General features: G+C 44.5%; 1 protein-coding gene across 5 annotated transcripts in view; it reads right to left on the bottom strand.

Moving 5' to 3' along the window:
- The window catches only part of ACSBG2 (acyl-CoA synthetase bubblegum family member 2), a 61,106-nt gene that overhangs the window by 32,430 nt on the left and 6,902 nt on the right, over positions 1 to 21,774 (bottom strand). For 2 of the 5 annotated variants that reach the window (XM_074309111.1, XM_074309137.1), the window contains exons 2-4: positions 14,164 to 14,296; positions 5,478 to 5,578; positions 4,367 to 4,596 (exon numbers count right to left, since the gene is read on the bottom strand). In XM_074309111.1, coding sequence (XP_074165212.1) covers positions 4,367 to 4,596; positions 5,478 to 5,578; positions 14,164 to 14,291 — 459 coding nt within the window. In that variant the 5' untranslated portion in view covers positions 14,292 to 14,296. Of the gene's footprint in view, positions 1 to 4,366; positions 4,597 to 5,477; positions 5,579 to 11,927; positions 12,092 to 14,163; positions 14,297 to 20,681; positions 20,790 to 21,574; positions 21,696 to 21,774 lie in introns of those variants that run through there. The other 3 variants (XM_074309119.1, XM_074309129.1, XM_074309147.1) reach the window with 3 other exon arrangements.

The raw sequence follows: 21,774 nt of genomic DNA, 5'->3' as shown, positions 1-21,774 counted from the left end.
TAAAAATGACAATTCTATCTACATTCGTCTACTTGTTCACCAAATTTCCAAAAAAATATTTTATAAAACTAGAAAAGAATAATAAAATTCATCTTGGAAGAACAAAATTTTGATCAAGAATATCAAGAGAATTAATGAAAAAAAAATGCAAAGGATGGTGGCCTAGCAATACCAGACCAAAAACTCTTATTATAAAGCAGCAATCATCAAAACCATATAGTACTGGCTAAGAAATAGAGCGGTGGGTCATGAAATAGGTTAGATACAAGTATCATAATATAGTATTTGATAAACCTTCAAACTTCAAGTTCTGGGATAAAAACTCACTATTTCACAAAAATTGCTGGGAAAACTGGAAAATAATGTCAGAAACTTGACATAGACCAACATCTCACACCCCACACCAAGATAAGATCAAAATGGTTCCATGATTTAGGCATAAAGAGTGATACTAAAAACAAACTAGGAATGCAAAGGGAGAAGGAAGGAATTTGTGGCCAAAGAAGAACTAAAGAATATTATGAAAAGCAAAATGGACAACTTCTATTACATTAAATTGAAAAGATTAGAAGGGAAACAGAAAGCTAGAGAAAAAAAAATTTTACAGCCAGTATTTCTGATAAAGACCTTATTCTAAAATATATAAAGAACTGTGCCAAATTTATTAGAATACAAGTCATTTCACTGATACATTGTTGGTGGAGCTGTGAAAGAATCCAGCCATTCTGGAGAGCAATTTGGAACTATGCCCCAAAAGTTATCAAACTGTGCATACCCTTTGACCCAGCATTGCTGCTATTGGGCTTATATCCCAAAGAAATACTAAAGAGCGGAAAGGGACCTGTATGTGCCAAAATGTTTGTGGCAGCTCTTTTTGTTGTAGCTAGAAACTGGAAGATGAATGGATGTCCATCAATTGAGAATGGTTGGGTAAATTATGGTATATGAAGGTTATGAAATATTATTGCTCTGTAAGAAATGACCAGCAGGATGAATACAGAGAGGCTTGGAGAGACTTACATCAACTGATGCTGAGTGAAATGAGCAGAACCAGAAGATTGCTGTACACTTCAATGCTGTATGAAGAGATATTCTGATGGAAGTGGATATCTTCAACATAAAGAAGATCCAACTCACTTCCAATTGATCAATGATGGACAGAAACAACTACACCCAGAGAAGGAACACTGGGAAGTGAATGTAAATTGTTAGCACTACTGTCTATCTACCCAGGTTACTTATACCTTCGGAAGCTAATAATTAATGTGCAACAAGAAAATGGTATTTACACACATATATTGTATCTGGGTTATATTGTAACATATGTAAAATGTATGGGATTACCTGTCATGGGGGGAGGGAGTGGAAGGAGGGGGGGGACAATTTGGAAAAATGAATACAAGGGATAATATTATAAAAAAATTATTCATGCATATATACTGTGGAAAAAATTCTAAATAAAATTTAAAAAAAAAAAGAATACAAGTCATTCATTCCCCAAGTGATAAATACAGGACATGAATAGACAATTTTCAGATGAATAAGATCATTTGAAAAAAATGCTCTAAATCATTATTGATTAGAGAAATGCAAATTAAAACAACATTGAGTTATCACCTCACACCTCTCAGAATGGCTAAGTGATAGGAAAGATAATGATAAATGTTGGAGAGGATGTGGGAAAACTGGGACACTAATACATTGTTGGTGGAATTGTGAATTGATCCAACCATTCTGAAGAGCAATTTAGAGCTATATCTAAAGGGCTATAAAATTGCACATATTCTTTGACTCAGCAGTGCAATTACTGGACCTGTATCCCAAAGAAATCTAAAAAGAGGGAAAAGGACCCACATGTACAAAAATGTTTGTAGCAGCTCTTTTTGTGGTGGCAAAGAATTGAAAAATGAACAGATGCCCCAATAAGGGGAAACTGCTGAATAAGGTATGATATATGAAAGTAATGGAATGTTCTTATTTTATAAAAATGATGAACAAGCTGATTTTAGAAAGGCCTAGGAAAATTTACATGAATTAATGTTGAGAGAAACAAAAGCAGAATCAGGAAAACATTGTATACAGCAATAGCAAGATTGTGCAATGATCAACTATGATGGAATTGATTCTTTTCAGCGGTTCAATAATCCAAGGCAATCCCAATAAACTTTGGTTGAAAAATGCCATCCAAATAGAGAGGGAGAGAACTATAAAGACTGAATGTAAGTCAACACATACTATGTTCACTTTTTTCATTTTCTTTTTTTTTTTCTACTATTTTTTCCCTTCTGTTCCGATTTTTCTTTCCCAACATGATTCATGAGGAAATATGTTTAAAAAAAAAAAAAAAAGATTGTTGCTGTATAAACAACAACAACAAAATGTTGTTTTTACATGTAACTGGGGAAAATAATTTTTTAAAAAATGTCCCTTCCAAAACTGGCCTTGACACACCAGACACAAAGTTTTTAGCAAGAGGCCTGATGAGGGCAGAAGACAACAGACTTAGTATAAGGACTCTGACCTCCTCACTTTACAGGTGGGACACGGAGGCCCAGGGAGAAGCAGCAGCTTACAAAAGTATTCCCAGTGGAATTGGAACTTGGGCCCTTGTCTCCCAACATGTACCAGGGCACTTTCCCAGGATGGTGTGGCTGCCTCATTTCTGTGTATCTCCAGGCAGATACTCCTTTGGGAGGAGGAAAAGGAAGCAGAACTGGACCACTTCATTCTCAGGCCACGCCTTGTCCAAACCTGGGCCTTCCTGCTGCCTCTTGTGCCTTGGTGTTGGAAAGAGGGCACACAGAAAGGGAGGGTGGCAGCAAGGGTGGTGGTCGTCAAGCAGGCTCCTGGGGCCCTGCAAAGTCAGCTGCCCTGGATTTCTACCAGTGAGAAGCAGAGGCTGAGCTACAAGAGGCCCCAGCCCGGGAAACAAATGACATGGGATCCCATGATGGAAACTGATCAAGGCTCCCCAGACAGCCTGGCCTCAGGGGCCCAGACAGTGCTCAGCAAGGGCCCAGGGTTATCCTTCTTTGCTCCAAGGGAAACCCTGCTTTGTGTTTCATGTGTTTTGGAAACCTGGGTTTTCAAACACGGGGACAGGGGACCAAGGTAAACAGGTATTCAACAAAGGCATCCTTGGCAGATCCTGAGGTCTGGAAAACAGAATGGAAAAATTCCATCTGGCTGGCCCTGGAGACCTAAGGGCAGTGTCCTGAGGCAGTGAGGAAGACCTGGGTGTGACTCCTATCTTGACATTAGCTAGTCCAGCTCACTTCAGGCCTTCATCCCCTTGACTATGAGGGTTGGGCTAGCTAGTTCACAGGACTGTCAGGAGGCGCTCCTACAGGAACCTGTGTAATGCACGCCTGTGGCACGCAGGCTGAGCAACAGCTGCTCTCATCTTTCCTACCACCATCTCCATCCCCTGATGGGCCGTGAGTCCAGAAGAACTTGGGGGCAGGAGAGGTCTCCGTGTGATGCACATTTCTGACCATTACTAACTGTGTGACCCTGACAAGCAGACTACCTATTTAGCTTCTGTCAGACTTTACAGGCTCAGCTGTAAACTAGAACACCAGTGCCTGGGCTGCCTGCCTCATCCCATCATGATAGAAGCATTCTCAGATCATTTCTGGGACCCCTAGAACCACGGCAGACATTGTTGTTAAGTGACCTCTAGATCTGTGGGAGGTGATCTTTAAAACCCCCTAGGACTCCCAGAGGCAGCACCTAAGTTAAGTGACCTTGGACACGTGACCTGACCTTGATTTCTATGTCTCTAAAATGAAGCTATCTGCCTTGGAAAGTTACTGCTTTGTAAGCAAAGTCTAATAACATGAGCTACCCTTAGGGACCTTCTGGCCTGCTGCCCAACCCTAATGTCACAAGCACTGCATTGGAAGGACAAGTCCAGTTTTGTGAAATGCAATTTGTATCTTTAAAGAGCCCTGCCGGGAACATTTCACATGACATGATATTATTCCTCATCTTACTGGCTTTCCTTATTAAAATCACCATTTCATTTCTCTCCAGTACAGGCACTCTTTCCATGGATGCAAGTTCTAACCTTTGCCCCTGCAACAACTTCTGTCTTCCAGAGTGTTTCTGAGCCTACAAACCCCACCTCTGGGGGACTCCAGTGGGATCTTGTCTGGGAGCTGGACACACAGGCCATCCCTGCACCCACAAGGATGACAGTACATTAAGACTTTTGGGTTCATTTCTTTAACGGGAAGCAAGTAACATCATGGATTATGATAGTGCAGGCTTTCCAAGCTGGAAGGGATCTGGGCAACTGAGATAACCCCTTCTAGACCCAGGTCCTTCACTCCCCTCAACCCAGTAAGGAAGAACACTGGCTTACCTTGAGAAAAGACTTAGCAGCCTTCCAGCACTCATAGTAATACTCTGTATAAGATAACATATGCCAGCTGTCTTTCTTCTTCGTTCCAAGAGCCATGTACTGGCCATATCTGACGACCGCTTCCCTCACGAACTGATGGATGGTCATCGGAGTCTCACTCCCAAAGCCAAACTTCTCTATCCTTAGTTGGACTTCTCCATCCCGCCGCACAGTCCAGAGAGCATGACCATCTGAGAAGGTCAACCAAGAGGATCTGCAGTGAGCCACTGCCCACAGAGCCAGGGTCCCCAAAAAGAAGGGGCTGTGAAGGGCCACTGGCCCAACTTGTGGGCCACAAGGGCCTGAAGGAGCCCGGGCTGGTGCACAGGGAGCTCATCCAACTGAAGTTTTCTACAGGAACTTGAGAGAGATTAGGAGGAAAGGAAAAGTGTGGGGCAAGAACTAAATATGGATGTGATCTTGGGCCAATGGTGTCAAGAACACAAAGGCCCAGAATGAGCCCAGAGAAACAACAGCTGTTCCAGATATCAACCAGAAACTCTTTGACAGAAGGCCTTTCTTAGTGAGACCAGCCTTCTACTTGGTTGGTATTTAGTATACAGCTTTTGCCTCTTCCTCCCCCCCTTAGAACACAAGCAGGAAATATGGGATTTTTTTTTGGGGGGGTGGTCTTTCTTTGTACCCTCAGCAGTTAGAGTGTCTAGAATAGAGTAGGTATTTAATCAATGACTAAAGGGAGATGGAGCATTCAGAATGATAATGGCCTCTGATCTAGACAAATCATATCCGAGTTATAACTCAGTCACAACCCCATTTGGGATTTTCTTGACAAAGATTCTAGAGCAGTTTGCCATTTCCTTATCCAGCTCATGTGGAATAGAGAAGGAAATGGGAAAAGAGATGAGAAAACTGAGGGCCAAGGTCACACAGCTAGTTAAGTGTCTGAGGCCACATTCAAACCATAATCAGAATTATGAATAATAGGTGTTCAAGTATTTCAAATTTCAACAAGGCTCTTGAAATTCCCCTCATTGCCTAGGAGCCTCAAACCAACAAATCTGGAACCTCAAACTCCCTTCTTATTGTAGCCCTGCTCTGCCCATCTCCTTACCTTCCCCCATTTTGGGTGGATGAGTTTCTGCCTGAGGTTCCTTTTCTTGAGTATTTTCAGTTTTACCCTTTTCTGGAACATGGAGACTGTTCGTCCCAGAGCTGAAAAATAAAGACTGAATATGAGGACTAGGGCCCCACAGCAGCTATTCCAAACCTTTGCTTCTTCCCCACAAACCTTCCACAGCATACTTCAGCACAGAAATGGAGGCAACTGGATGAGAGTCCTCCTTCTCCCCTTCTCCTCCAAAATCTTATTTACCTAGGCCAGTTCCTCTAGAGATGTGTCCAATCCCCCTCCCTCCCATCTTCTCCATCGGATTTTTGTCCCCCATCCTCTACACCTACACTATTTACTCTCTCTAAACTTGCATCTCTCTCTACTGGCTGCTTCCCTGCTGCCTCCAAATACATCTGTCTCTCCCCCAAAACCTTTACTTGGTCCTACCATCACCTGAGCTATCATCCTGTAACTCTCCTCTTCTTTTGGGGTAAACTTGATGAGAAAGCCTACTACACAGGAACTGCTTCCTCCCACTCTTTTCTAAACATCTGATTTCCAACCTTTACTATTAACAAACTGCTCTCCAAAGTGACTGAAGGCCTCCTAATGGCCAGCTTTAACATGAAAAGCCCTGCTCAATCCTCATCCTCTGCACCCTGCTAACAATCTTCTCCTTTGGGCTATTCCCTTCAGTCAGCTACTGTGACCTTGCTCTCCCTCATCTCTCCTATTATTGTGATAGCTCATTTTCCATTTCCTTTCTGGTTCTTCATCCACATTACTAATTGTGGGTGGCCACCAAGACTCTCTTGGGCCCCACTTTATTTCTTTTCTAAATTCTCACCTGGAGATCTCATCAACTCCCCCAAGTTCAATGATCACCTCTATGCTGATGTAGGATCCTAGCTCTATACAGCTCTTATCTCCCACCCGAGCGCCAGGTCAGCGTCTTGACCCAGAGGCCTCCCAGGCTCTCCAACTCAACATGCCCAAAACATGCCAGCCTACCCTGTCACTCCCAAGCTCACAGCTCTGGGGCCCACCTGGTCCTTCACTCCCACATGCATCAGTTGCCAATTCTTGTCCTTTGCACATTTGTCACTAGCCCTGGATCAGACTCCCTGCTATGCTCAGCAGACCTCCAGGGTCCTTCCTCCCTTGTCCCTGTCTCCCATTTTTCCCACACAGCTGCTGAATGATTCCCCCTCTTTACGCCAGGGGCTCCCTGTTATCTGGAGGATCAAACTGCTCCGGGGGGCTTTTCAATCTCTATATTACTATAAAATGAGTTCCTCAAGAGCAAAAGCTATTTTTAGCTTTTCTTTTTATCCCCAGAACTTCACAGAATGACTGGCCCACAGAAGGTGTTTAATAAATGCTGATCAATTAAGGAACAGTCCAAAAGTTTCTTCACCTCCTGTCTCCTCCTGTTCCCTGCAAAGAGACACTAGTTTTCTCCAAGTCTAAGATCAAACTGGGTGCAAGTAAAGCCATAAACTATTTAGTATTTTTAGTTTATCATAATAGTGTGTGATAGCTTTGAAGTTGGGAAACCCCAAGTTCAAATCCTAACTTTGGAACTATGTAACTATGGGCAATAATTCTCTTGGGTTTCCTCATCTAGACAATGGGGACTATGATATTTGTGATTTCTACCTTGTGAGGATCAAATGAAACAATAAATCAAATAAAAATTAAATCAAAATAAATCAAATAAAACACTCTTACAAAGCTTTATTAATTGTGAAGCACCTACTGTTAATCACTGAGCACCTATACTGCATGTATAGGACAATATGCTAAGACATTTGGGGCATTAAATTAGCTAATAAGGATTGAAGAGATCACTCATCCCTTCATTGAGAGGCACAACAGAAAGAACAATGGACCCAGGAGTAACAAGCTTGGGTTCAAGGCCCAAATTTTCTAGGAAGGCACTACATGCCCAAGGGTAGGAGACATGATATGTTAGTCTTAATTTCTTGATCTGCAAAACAGGGTTAAGGACCTATTTTATACTATCTACCTTACAGAACTATGAGGAAAGTATTCTGTAAACCTGAAAGGAATTAAACAAATTTATTTTTCACATAGGGTTAACAATCTGGCTCCCACTTTTGCTTATTTCACGTTATTTCTCTCTACTAACTCTTCATCCCAGGCAAACACTGCAAAAAAGAAAACCAGTGTAGTTAAAATTAGAAAGGAAATAGTTTACTAGGAAAAAAATTCTAGTAAGTTTCCATGATAGAGAAAAACTTTTATTCCCTGATAAAGGCCTCATATCAAAGATATTGAAAAAACTAATTCAAATTCATAAGTGTTACAGCCATTTTTCAATAGATAAATGGTCTAAAACACTAACAAGTGGTTTTGAAAGGAAGAACAAGCAAACAAGCATGTCAAAAAATATTCCAAATCACAATGACTCAAAGAAATGGATAACAACAACAACAACAAAAAAAAAAAAAAAAAAAAAAAAAAAGGAAAATGACACAATGTTGATGAATTGATGCAGATGTTCTGGAAAGATGCTTTTATAGTCACTAAAGTACACATATTCTTTGGTCCAGTGATACCACTACCAGGCCAATGCCCCAAAAGGGATCAAAGAAAAGGGAAAAGGACCTCTAGGTACCTATTTATAGCAATATAGACATTACTTTACTTTTAATTTCTTTCTTTCTTTTTCTTTTTTTTGCTGAGGCAGTTGGGGTTAAGTGATACAGGGTGTTAAATGCTTGAGGCCACATTTGAACTCAGGTCCTCCTGACTTCAGGGCTCTATCCACTTCACCACCTAGCTGCCCCAATACAGATATTTCTTATGTCCAAAAGGGTGCCCATCAGTCGGGGAATGGCTGTGCAAACTACAGCATCTGAACATAGCAGAACATTATTCTGCCAAGAGATATGACAAGAATTGACTTCAGAGAAACTTGGGAAGACTCACATGAAGGGATACAGAGAATCTGGAGAACAATTTATACAACAATCGCCTTGTAAAGACCTAAGAATTCTGGCCAATACAAAGAGCAACTTTGCAGAGAACAGTTACAGAAGCAGCACACCATGGAAGCTTCCTGAGAGAGAGGGGATGGGTCTCAAGATACAGAAAAAGACAGACATTTTCAAACACAGGCAATGTGGGAATTTTTGTCTTTCAAAGGCTTGTTGTTTGTTCCCCTCAATCAATAGGTGGAGAGGCAAAGGGAAGCTATGCTGCTAAAAAAGAAAGAAAAAAGTGACTGAAACATGTTTATGAAAAGCACAGAAGAGAACAGAAGGAAGCCCAGAAGGAAGCACAATCAAGACAGCTTTCAAAGTAACATGTTATATTTATTACATACTTAAAAAAAAAAAAAAGCTATAAAAAGAGCTAACATTAATATGGAGCCTGCTGTGTGCCACTTTGCAATTATTATGGCATTTGGCCCTCACGACAGGCCTGGATGGCAGATGCTATTTCTTATCACCACTTTGTAGGTAAAGAAACAGAGACTTGCCCGGCGGACCTCCCTGGATCCAGCTGCAGCTCTCCCCGCACAGATTCAGAGCCCTCTTTCTGCAGGAATCAGCACCCTCACTTACTTGCGTTTCTGTTGTATCTCCCTGACAGAACACAAGTGCCAGGCGAACAAGGCCTGCTTTTGCCCCTTCATTGCCCAGACATTAAGACTAAAGTCATCCTCCATGGCCCTCTCAGGGCACAGCGAGATCCCTGGCTTCTCAAAGCAGAACTAAATGGAGTCTATCGGGTAAGAAAGGGTTTGGGTAGGAACTGGGGAGCAAGCACTTGTCTTCAAAACTTCCCCCATCATCGGGGGGAGGGAGTAGAGGGAGGAGGGGAATAATTTGGAAAAATGAATACAAGGGATAATGTTATAAAAAAATATATAATAAAAAAATTATTAAAAAAAAAAAAAAAAAAAACCTTCCCCCTAATTATAACCAGCGATTTTCACAGGGTTGGCTGGACCCTAGGGGATAGGTAATCAACCAACCAAAGGGCGGAAAGTAGGTCCATCCCTCCACCCTCCCCCAGCCAATCACAGCTTTGTCTCTGACACCACCCCAACACCTGGTTCTAGTTCATGGCCCCAGGCCATCATCTCCCACAGCTAACCTTCAGGGCTTCCAGGAGTGGCCAATGAATTAGAGCCATCTTTCCCTTATCCCTCCTTGCTCCTTTTATGTGCTCATGGGAAAGCAGGAGGAAGACAAAATCTACAAGCCAGGAGGGGCAGTCCCAAACCTCCCCTGCCAAAAGTCCCTGCTTCTGCCAATACCAGCAGCCTCTGCCTTCTCTTTGATACCTCACACAAGTCAAGCTGCCCTTTCCGGAGTCACCAGCAATCTCTTACTTGCCAGATCTGACGGTCTTTTCTCAGGCCTCATCCTTCTGGATCTTGGCAGCATCTGGCCCTACGGGACCACCCTCTCCTCCTGGATTCTCTCCTCCCTGTCTCTATGACAGTGCTCTTTCCTGGTTCTCCTGGTCAGCATCCTCCTCAGTCCCCTAACTGGGGGGTATGTGTGCCCCAAGGCTTTGTCTAGGGCCCACTTCTCTTTACCCTTTCTCATCGAGTGACTTTGGGAGGGAGGGAGAAGTGAAGGAAGGAAGAGAGGGAGGGAGGAAGGGAGAAAGAGAGGAAAGGAGGGAGAAAGAAAGGAAGGGAGAAAGAGAGAAAGAGGAAGGGAGAGAGGGAGGGAGGAAGAAAAGGGAGGAAGGAAGGAAGGAAGGGAATGGGAGGAGAGAATGGAAGGAAGAAAAAAAGGAAGGAAAGAAAAAGAAAGGGAAGAAGGACAAAGAGAAAGGAAGAAAGAAAGAAGGAAAGGAGGGGGGAAGGAAGGAAGAGAGGAGATGGGAGGAAAGATTGGAAGGAAGAAAGGGAGGGAAAGAGGGAGGGAAAGAAGGAGGAGGAAATGGAAGAAAAAAGGAAGGAAAGAAGGAAGGAAGAAAACAAGCATTAACTGTGTACCTACTATGCACCAAGCGCTTCAAAAATATTATCTCCTTTGATCCTCACAACTACCCTGTAAGGTAGGTTTTTACAGCCCCTCTTTTACAGCTGAGGAAACTGAGGCAAATATGTGAAGTGACTTCCCCAGGACCACACAGCTAGGAACTCAGGTCTTCCTGACCCCGGGGTCCTGCCCCAGATTTGTCTCCTCTGCGCAGAGCCCACACCACAGAGGGTCTAGTGGACATTTAGAACGGATGTCCCACAGACATCTTAAACTCTCCTTTTTCCCAATCCCCTCTCTGCTAGGGGGCCAGCTGTTCCTGCCTCCTCACCTCAGCTTACACCAGGCCCTGGCCAAATCTGGTCCTACCATCTGTCTCCCATCTGCCCCCTGCTGTCACTCACATGACACCCAGGACCTGGCTCAGGGGGCCATCTGCATGGTCTCCTAACTGACCTCCCTGCCTCCCCTCTTCAATGTGTCTTCTATTCTAAAGTGATTTTCCAAAAGGGCAGGTCTGACAAGGTCGCTCCTCTACTCAGTAAATGACAATGGTTCCCCAGTGACTCTAGAAAATATTATCAAATATTATTTCATGTCCATCTTGCCTTTTTAAATTTTCTAATTTATGTAACCATTATATATTATATATAATATATATCATCAGTGGCACATGGGTACATGCACATTGTAGTAGAGTGGTATAATAATTTATAAATAAATGCCATATGACAAGGGATAGGAATGGGTGTAAAATGTTTAAAGGATCACTGTGCTCAGTCAAAAAAGCTTAGAAACCTTTTAAGAGGATAAATTATTTTTGTTCCAGGGTACCTGCTATGCTAGCTCCTTAAGGCAGCCAGGTGGCTCCGAGATGGAGTGCTGGGCCTGAAGTCAGGAAGCCACCCCCCCACTCCCCACCCCCATCCAAATCTTGCCACAGACACTCACTGGCTGCATAAGGCTGGCTGCCTCAGTGTCCCCATCTACACAAAAATGGAGATGAATAGCCACACCTACCTCACAGGCTTATTGTGAGGCTCAGGTAAGAAGCACCAAAGCTCCTGGATCCAAGGATTTTGATGAGCTTGGTAACTGGGCAGTTAAGTGCTGCAGTGGGCAGAGGGCTAGGCCTGCAGCCAGGGACATCTCTGTCCAAATCTGGCCACAGACACTTACTGGCCCCAGGAAGCTCTTTTACATGTTTGCCTCAGTTTCCTCAACTTAAAATAAGGGTTGTCCTAACTTCCCCAGGTGGTTGTGAGAATCAAATGAGAGATTTATGAAGAGCCTGGCATACAGTTGGTGCTCAATAAATGCTTCCTTTGCCTCTTCTGTAAAAAGGCAGGGCTTTCTAAGTTCCCTTTGGGCTTTTAACAAGACACTGTCACTCCGGGGCCATGCCCTTGGTCCCTCACTGGCTAAGGGGCTGGGCGGCCAAAACCCCCAGTTTCTCCCCGTGTCCCTCCCTTCTACTAACTTTGCTTGCCCCACAGGGAGCTAGGGGTGGCACCCTCCTCCCTTTCTTGCTCTGGTCACCGATGGCTGACAGATGGCATGCTGATTGTGGTAGGCAGGCTGGTAACTTCCCCTGACCTTCAAACGGGAAAACTCAGCTTCTCGGAATTCTCCTGGCTGGCTGGCACTTATGACATCACTGTGACCTCTCACCCTCTCTCCTCCCCCACCTCAGGGAGGGGTTCCATCCAGCCCAGGGAAGGGAGGCTGGCTCAAGATCAGCCTTCAGATGGCCTCCCTCTGCTGGACACTGGACACAACTGGGGGTCCCCTTCTGGGATCTGAGTGTAAATCCCAGCACAGTACTTTCACCCTTTCTGTTGTTGCTCACTTGCTTTTTGATCTCTCTCATTTTTTTTTCCTTTTTGAGCTGATTTTTCTTGTACAGTATGATAATTGTGAAAATGTATAGATTTGCACATGTTTAAGCTATACATCTAAGGGAAGGGGGGGAAGGGAGGGGGAAAATTTGGAACACAAGATTTTGCAAGGGTAAATGTTGAAATCTTTGCATGTATTTTAAAAATAAAAAAACTTTCAAAAAAAAAAAAAAAAAGGTACTCGTCTGCTTTCTTGAGACCCTGCAGCTGACTGATAGCTCAGAGATCAGAGCCTGGAATCCAGAAGAGCTGTGTTCAAATCTACCTCAGCAACTGCAGACAATCACTTAACCTCCACTTCCCTTAGTTTCTTCTACTGTAAAATGGGAATAACAACAGCCCTGCCTCCCAGTTTGTGAGCATCAAGTTAGAAAATATTTGTAAAAGTGCTTGGCACAGTGCCCGGCTCATATAAATGCTCATTCACTTCCTTGCGCCTCTTCTCGTCCCAGATATAATCAGAAGATCCACCGGCTGCTTGGCCTTTGGCCCAGAGCAGGCCCCCGAACCTCCCCAAGGCCTGAGAAGGAGCACCAGAAGGAAGGCTGGAATGGAACACCTGTTTCCCGGAAGCCCTGACCACAGGCCCTCACCTGAGGGCAGCACTGGCTAGTCCAAGCCTCCTGGTCTGTAGTTGTGACCCACTGAGGTCCCAGGGTCTCACAATTAGGCTCCTTTTGAACTCCTGGCATCAGGAAGCCCTGGAGACCTTCAAGTGTGACTCGAGTGAGATATGGGTTCAGTGCCCAGCACACAGTGGCTAACATGTTAGTCACCATCTCCCTTCTCATTAAGGTCCCCTGCTAACACCTCCCAGGCTGAGCTGCCCTCTGCCAGGGGCCAGATGGACAAGCTACAGAAAAGGCATCCATCAGCCTGGGAGACTCTTGGACAACGCAGCTCCCCTTCTGGACTGAGTTTCTTCATCTGTAAAATGGAAGGCTTGGGTCCGACGGTCTCTAAGGTTTCCTTTCCTTCTCTAGAATGGCACCAATACTTCACATTTTATTAAAGAGGGAGTCCTACAGGTACGTGGCACCATCACAATCTGAAATATCAGGCTCTCCATCCCAAGATCTCTTCCTGCCTGGCATTCTGCACTCTACATCTCAAGATCTTTTCTGTGATAATATTCTTGGAGTCCCTGCACTCTGCACATTAAGTCAGAGACATTCTGAAGCCCATTCCCCAAACAGCATGATGGATTTGGAGCCTCAGTTTCCTCATCTGTAAGACAACCCTGTGAGATAGATTGTGCCAGCATAATTCCTCATTTTACAGATGAGGAGTCTCAGCGAAAGGTGGGATTCTTGGTTTGAATCCCAGCTCTGTTATTTCTAGCCGGCATAACCTTGGACAAATCACTTTGTGTGTAAAAGAAAGAGGCTGGCCTAATTAGTCCCTGAGGGCCCTCTCAGCTCTAAAATCTATCCCCCCTACAAGATGGAATGATGATCCAGAAAAAATATGAATATATTTCATATCAAATAATACTGAGTGAAGGGAGCAGAATCTAAACAAGAATTTACACAGTGACTACAATGCCATACAGACAAACCTATGGTTGGAAAACTAGGATTAATGCAATGACTGGAGAGATTGACTGGCATACACAAAGGCCCTTGACTTCATATGGCCAAGGCTAGAAATGTTCAGCTGAATGATCCGTATTATTTACCAAAAGTTTTGTCTTTGTCTTTTCTTTTTCCCCAAGTGGTAGAGAGCGCGGGGATAAGAGGATGAGAAAATTGATTCTTGTTCACTGAAAACAATTTTTAAAACTTTTTACAGAAAGTGACATGAGGAAATGGGACCCACCTGGAGGCAGAGTTCACGGAAATATTGTCCAGAGCCAAGCTCTCAGGTAGGGTTTCATAGGACTTCAAGAGCACAGGGTCAGGCCCCGACTCTGCAACTGCAGCACACAGAGTATACTCGTTAGGCATGTTTCCTACAAAAAGAAATTTGCTGAGGTCAGTGGAGGGTTGTCTCAAGGTCAAGGTTCTGATGTGCAGAGGAATCAACGGCACACTCAGCTTTTCCCAAATCAGATGGGCACAGGAACACTTGTGGACTTTGTCAGCACCTGGAACATCCTTGGCAAAGTGATGAAACTTGTGAGGAAAGAAGAAAATCATGAAATGTACAGAGCGCATGATCTCTCCTGAACTTGACAACATCCCCTTGAGATATCCTGACTTGGGAAACTGAGACCCATATGAGCGCTACCATTTCTAAGCATGTGGAAAAATGCTCTATATCACTACTGAGAATTACAGCTCATTTTACAGAGGAGGAAACTGAGGCTATCTGGCTTGGAGGACGTGTACGGGTCACCCAGCTGGGACATGTCTGAGGCCAGCTCTGAGCTCAGGGAGACCTGACTGCAGGTGTCCCCTGCACTACCCAGGCCCTGTCACAGATGCGGCTTCTAAGGCTGCCCAAGCACTTTCCTCACGAGCATGGAAAGTACATTCCCAAACCCTGCTTCTCTGGAGCCACAAGCTGAACGTGGGGACTGCTGGTGCAGCCCTCAGCCTCCGCCATTCCTGTCTCTAGCTTTTTATAAATTTCTCACAGAAAATCTGCCCAAGGGCCTTCTTCTAGGTATCCTTCTGGATACCCCTCCAAGCCCCAGCTCAGCCATCTCAGCTCCAGCTGGGCCGCGTACCTGGAACACTCCCCCCACTATTCCTACTACTGACCATCCTGGCTTCCTCTGAAGCCCAACTAATATCCCACCTCTTCAGGAACCTTCCCCAATCCCTCTCAATTCCTTCTGCTAATTATTTGCCATTTATCTTGCATACAGCCTGCTCACTCTCGCTCTCCTGTGCTCTCACTCCTCCCTTCTCTTCATCTCTCTCTCTCTCTCCCTCCATCTTTCTGTGTATTCTCTCTCTCCCTCCCCTCCTCTTTCTTCTTCCCCTCCTTCTTTCTCCCTTTCTCTCCCTCCTTCCCTCCATTTCTCTCCCTCTTTCTCGTTCCCCCTCCCTCCTTCTGTTTCCCACTCCCTCCCTTTTTCTTCTTCCCACCCCATCCCTCCATCTCTTTCGGTATCTATCTCCCTCCCTCCCTCTCTCTTCTACATTCTCTCTCTCTCTCTCTCTCTCTCTCTCTCTCTCTCTCTCTCTCTCTCTCTCTCTCTCTCTCTCTCTCTCTCTCTCTCTCTCTCTCCAATTTCTCTGTCAACACTACTCAACAAAAAAGCCCCCATTAGACTCTAAGCTACTTGAGGGCAGGGATTGTTTTTTGCCTTTTTTGTGTCCCTAGTGTTTGGCACAATGCCTGGCACACAGTAGGTGCTTATTAAATGTTTCTTATTAGATCTCATGCTAACTACATTATCAGTTCAACACTGCTATCTCTTGGAAATCTCATCAAGACTCAGCAAAGGGGCCACCCCCCTACAAGAAGCCTTTCTGAACCTCCCCAGTTGATAGTACCCCTCACACTGAATGTTCCACATGTATACAATGGGCATCTGATACCACAGGCAGACCCCTTCAATTAGTAAGCATTTATTAAGTGTCTACTAGGTACCAGGCACCATGCTAAGGCCTGAGGGTATAGGAAGGTCAAAGCCACTGCCTTCAAAGAGTTCCAGTCTAACAGAAGAGACACGCTCTGGGCTACTATGATACAGACAGGATGTACAAGAGGGAGAGGCCCCTAGAATGGGGATTAGGGCAGGGCACCTTCTAGAAGGTGGGATTTTAGCAGGGACCTGAAGAAGTCAGAGAACACAGGGGACAGATGCTGCTTCACACCAGATGCTCCATCTCCACTAGCTGGGAGAACGCCTGCGCCGAGAGCTGCAGTGTTCATAATCCTATAGCCAGGAGGCCAGAGGCCCAGGATCAAAGAGCCTTTGGTGGGCAGGAGCCTGAGAAACTGGGAAGGTAGGAGGGATTGTGGGAGCTCTCAAAGCCAGAGGATTCATTAACTGATCCTGGGGATAACCAGGAACCATTAGATTTCATTTAACAGGGAGCTGACCAGAGCTTCAGGGAGATGATTTAACAGCACTGGAATGGGAAGGAACTTGAAGCAGGGCCTGCATCTGGATGGGGATAGGTCAGAGAACAGATGCTCTGAAGTCTAATGATAACACCCAAGTTATCAGCCTAAGGAACCGGGAGGAAACTTCAATGGTAACAGGGGCGTCCTCCAGCTCACTAGTCCCCAGCACAGCCAAACAAGACCACTGGGAGCCTGCTCTGCACCAGGTGAGCTGCCCCCTCCAGCCCAGCCCTCAGGCAGCACCAGATACAGGCTCCCCTGGAGCCTCGGCACCTAGGCCGGCACCTAGGCTGCCACTGGCACAATGGGCAAAAACCTCAGAGAAAAACTGAGTGAAGTGGTCTCAAGCCCAGAAAGAACTCATGGAAAAGCTTAAAAAAGACCTTAAAACCATATAAGAGAGGTAGAAGAAAACAGGGGAAAGAACTGAAAATGATGCAAGAGAATTATGAAAAAAATGAGTTAATTGATTAGAAAACCACTTAAAAGTAGAATTGGCCAAATAGAAAAGAAAGTAGAAAAGCTAACTGAGGAAAATAACACCTTAAAAGTTAAAATTGAGTAAAAGGATCAATCAAATCAAACAAATTCAAAAGAATGGAAAAAAATGGAAGAAAATGTAAAATATCTCAAGGGAAAAACAATTGATTTAGAAAATAGATCCAGGAGAGATAATATCAAAATCAGTGGACAACCTGAAAGCTATAAGAAGGGAAGGCTTGGGAGAAAAAAATGAACTCAAGTTTAGGGAATATTGAGTTTAAGATATCTATGGGACAACTAATTCAAAATGTCCAATAGATAGTTGGAGATAAAAGATTGGCGGTCAAGAAAGAGGTTAGGGCTGGACTGAGAATCAACATAGAGAAAACTGAAACCATGGGAGCTGATGAGATCACCAAGGGAAATAGTATAGAGGAAAAGAGAAGCCCACCAGAACAGAGGGAGACACCATTATTATAATGATGAAGATCTAGCAAAGGTGACTAAGAAGGAACTGCCAAATAGATAGCAGAAAAGTCAGGAGAGACAGCAGTAATTGAGAGTGTAAAGGCAACAGAGAAGTCCAGAGGAAGATGTCTGAGAAAGGATCATTAGAATTGGGACTTGGGAGATCACCAGTCCTTTTGGAGATCAGTTTAAGGCTAAGTGATAAAGCTAGGAGCTAATCTGAAGATAGTTAAGAGAGTAAGCAGAAAAGAAATGGAGATATCAACTGCTGAGTCTTCTCCAGCATTTTAGCCATAAAAGAGAGGCAAAATATGGTATGATAGCTGGAGAAGATGAATAAATAAGGAAGGGCTTTCTGAAGAAGCAGGAAACTTGGGGGTGTATATAGTAGCAGTAGGCAGAGAGAGACTGAAGATTCAGGAGAGAACAGTGGGAAAAGAGGGGACAGAATTGAAAGGGGTCACTTGTGTGCAGAGATGAATTTGTGGCAAGAGCTGCTACCCTTCTATGTGAGATAGAGAGCGGCAGAAGTATCTGAGGGATGGGAGCTCTGGGTAAATATCTGAGTCTACTAAAACGGTCACTTATAGATGGATGACGCCATCTCAACAACTGATGGAGTCTGGATAGGGTGCCAGATTCTCATTACGTACATTTTGTATTTCCTTTTCTATATCCATGCCATTTTCCACCAACAGAATGTAAGTTCCTGCTGGCAGGGATTACTTCCATTTTTTGTCTTTATATCCCCAATATGTATACAACATAGCATCAGGTACATAGCAAGTGCTTACTAATGCTTATCTTAATTAGATATCCTGATATAGTGGAAAGAGCATAGGGTCTGGAACCAGTGGATGTGGGTCCCAATTTGACTCCCTCCATGACCTTATTTCTCTCCTCAGTTTGCTCATCTATAATAGGAACAGGTTAGATCAGATATTCCCCCCTAAGATCCTTTTCTGGCTCTGAGTCTGAGTCTGAACCACGACCCTAAATTGAATTTGATATCCCCAGTGAAAGACAAGTCTTCTATTGATAGAGCAGGAAGTATACACAGCTCAAGAGATAGCCAGGAATGGGAAGGATCAATGAGATAATTTGAGCACAAGCTCTTTGCCAATACTGGCAGAGATCTAAACCACTAATTGGTTGGGCTCTGAACGTCTCCTGGGTTTTAAAAAAGGCATGTCCAGTCAAATATTTGTGAGCAACTTCCTCCTTTTAGTATCTTCCTTGACCTGCCCAAAGAAGGCCTTTAGTAAACAGCAATGAGGTCATCCACAGGTGTAGAAGAGGAGTCAGACTTGTGCTCCGGAGCCCTAAGAAGGGCCCCAGAAGCCCAGGAAGGACATGGTCCAGAGAAGAATCCCCTAGAACAGTTACAGGCTGTCTGGGAAAGGAGTGAGTTCTGCTAGGTGTAAGGCATGGAGAAGCCTCAGAAGGGGTCTGGAGAACAGTCAATCACCCCCAACCCTCCGATCGCCCTCACTCTGTGACTCAGTGACTGCTGACTGCGGGATCAGGTCAGCAGCAAGCAAGCAGGAAGCGGGGGCAACCCAGGCCTCCCAGAGAGAACATTTCAGGGAACCACAATAGACCAAGTTGGCTAAGTCACGGGTTCCCTCGGGTCTCTCAAAGGCTCTGGGCCTGGCCTACCAGCCTCCAGGAAGTGAGGAGGCCCTGGACTGGGCTTGTCCAGCTTCTCCTAGTCCCCAGTGCAGTCAGGGGTCAGACGTCACTCCTGGGGTTGGACAGCCCCCAGGAATCACCAAAGGGAAGCTGAAAATCACATGGTTTGTGTATGTAGGCTATAGCCTGATGCCAATTAGAAGGGAGAAGGTACAGGAAAGACATCAAGAAAAGTACCTGGCTCTGAAGTCAGAAGACCTGGGTTCAAATCCTGCCTCTGACACTGACGGACCCTGGGTGGGACAGTTAGCCTCCATGAACTAAACTAAATGGCCTCAGAAGGTTCTCCTCCCCTTCAGCCTATGAAAAGCTTACTCGACCTCTCCAGACCTGTTTCCTCACCTATAAAATGGGGATAATAATTGCACTGCCTACTTCAAAGGCCGTTTGTTTAACTGGACACAGAAATTATCCACATTATGATCAGGGGAAAAAGTTGGTTAGTTAGGAGCAAGAATAAAGGATGGCAGATAAATGCTGTGACTTCAAAATATCAAAATAACCAGTGTGTTTTGGGGAGGCTCCTCCAGGGATATAGAAAGAGCAAAAACACATGGGTAGAATGCTAGGAAGGGACAGGGAAAAAGGAGTGGGAGTAGCCAAGAATGCTAATGGCCTACAGTAACCCAGCCCAGAACTCTAAAGAAATCTCTAGCTACACTAGGCTGCTCTCTGGCCACTTTGTCAATGGGGGACCCAGGGTAGGGATTTGGATTCTGGCTCTGCCCTCTGGACCTCCTGTGGAAGGGGCCACACTAAATCACCCTGAAGGCCTCATAGCTAGACTGTGGGATTCTATTCCCACATTTCTTTTCTTCCTGCATCACAGAGCAGGAATTATTATCCCCATTTTACAGACAAATCAACCAAGATTAACACAGCAAAAGGCTCAGTGGAGGGCTGGAGATTCAAACTCATGTCAACTGACTCTCAGCTAACTAAGGCTAAGTAAAAGGAGAGGCTTTTAACCTGGAGGTTCATGAACTTGTTTTTGAAAATGATTTCAAAAACTATTTTGATAGATTGATTATCCTATTGACTATCATCCGGGATGATAACTCTGTTTTGAGTTGGTTTTTTTAAAATATATTTTAATACATTTACTCTGTGAAAGGGTCCATAGCTGACAGCCCATGGGTCCAGGATGTACAAAATGGTTAATAATCTTTCTTTAAGGGCTGAGAAAAGCATGAGTACTGTTACTATTGAACCAGTCATTCTCTACCTCTTTTCCTGACTTGGGAAGAATACCTCCCAGGGACTTTAAGGGACAGAGATCTTGCCTAAGGGGCATTCTCTCAGCACTCTAGCCAGGTGTACAGCTCCATTCTGAGCAAAGAACAGGGGACACACTAACCTCTTCCCCCACTCCAATTTCACAAGATAACTAACATTTCTAGAACAGCTTTAAGGTTTGCAAAGAACACACTTAGTCTAAGTTGATTCCACAACATCCTCAGTGAACTAAGTTCTCTTATCCCCATTTTACAGATCAGGAAACTAGGGGAGACAGCAGCTTAAGTGACTTGCCCAGGATCACACAACTGCTAAGTTTCTTGGGCAGAATTTTAACTCAGATCTCCCTGACTCCAAGTGTGGCCCAGTCTCCATAACAGAAGCTTCAGAAAAAAGACAGAGGGATTTCTATTGCTTAATCAAGGAAGACTGACCGAAAAATCCTGGACAAATTGCTGGGGAGGCTCCTGCTACAAGAAAAAGGTGAATGCCACTATCAAATTTCTTGGGCCTCTTTCCTCTTTGGGCCTCAGTTTCTCAATCTGTAAAATAGAGAAAGGTGTAATTAGGTTAGATATGTGGTCTTTATATATATGTGTGTGTATATATACATATATATACATATATATATATATATATATATGTATATACACACATATATATATTTCCCAAAGAGGGAAAGCCTCTAGCTACAGAAACCTGCAGACACACAAGCAGTTTCCCCTTTCTCCAAAAACTAACTCACTTGTACCCCTCTCCCTTCTAGTTCTCTCCCCAGTTTTTAATTAGAATTTCAGGTGGAAAGGCCTCAGGTACAGCAATGAACCTTTCAAAATTGTTCTGTAAACTGGGAAAGCCTTCAGACATAGAGGCAATGACCCAGATGATGTCCACTAAACTCTGGCCCCAGAAGTCAGAATCTGAAGTAATGACTGGAAACTGGAAAGAGGAAGGTTCATTTAAGGGAAAAAACCTAAGGAGGGAAAGGACTCGGGGAAGATAGCAGAATAGGCAGAAAACTTTTGGTTCTCCAAATTTCCGATAAAAATTGCAGACTGGGAGCAGCAGAAATAAACACAAGTAAAACAATGGTTCTCCTAAACCAATCTGAAAAGAGCCCAGGAAAGACCCGACCTCCAAGGGCCTACTTCTGGCCTAAGTGCAAACACCTCCAGGTTCACTGCAGAATCAACTAACAGACCATCCCTGGGGGAGCCAGGCCTGGGAGGCAGACTCAGCTTTAGAAACTTTCATTTTACAGGATGGGGGCTGAGGGCTGAGTAGCAGATGGAAGGACCTTCCCCCGCTGAGGATGCTTACCACATACCTCTGGGACTGCAGCTGCAGGGAGAAGAAGCTTGCATAAACCTGGTGAATTCAACAGCTGGAAGGCTAAGGGCCCTTTTGGCTGTGGGCACTTACCAGGATCAGGGTCCCTGATTTCAGTTCTAGGGCAGAAAAGAAAGCTGTGGGAGCAAAATCATTTGCAGGGCAGTGTGGTTGGAGGGCCCTGGCCATGGCTTAGTA

Source organism: Sminthopsis crassicaudata, chromosome 1, assembly GCF_048593235.1.
Source record: "Sminthopsis crassicaudata isolate SCR6 chromosome 1, ASM4859323v1, whole genome shotgun sequence".
In the NCBI taxonomy this organism is placed as follows: domain Eukaryota; kingdom Metazoa; phylum Chordata; class Mammalia; order Dasyuromorphia; family Dasyuridae; genus Sminthopsis; species Sminthopsis crassicaudata.
The sequence above is the reverse complement of the archived record's forward strand: the minus strand, read 5'-3'. Positions and strand labels throughout refer to the sequence as shown.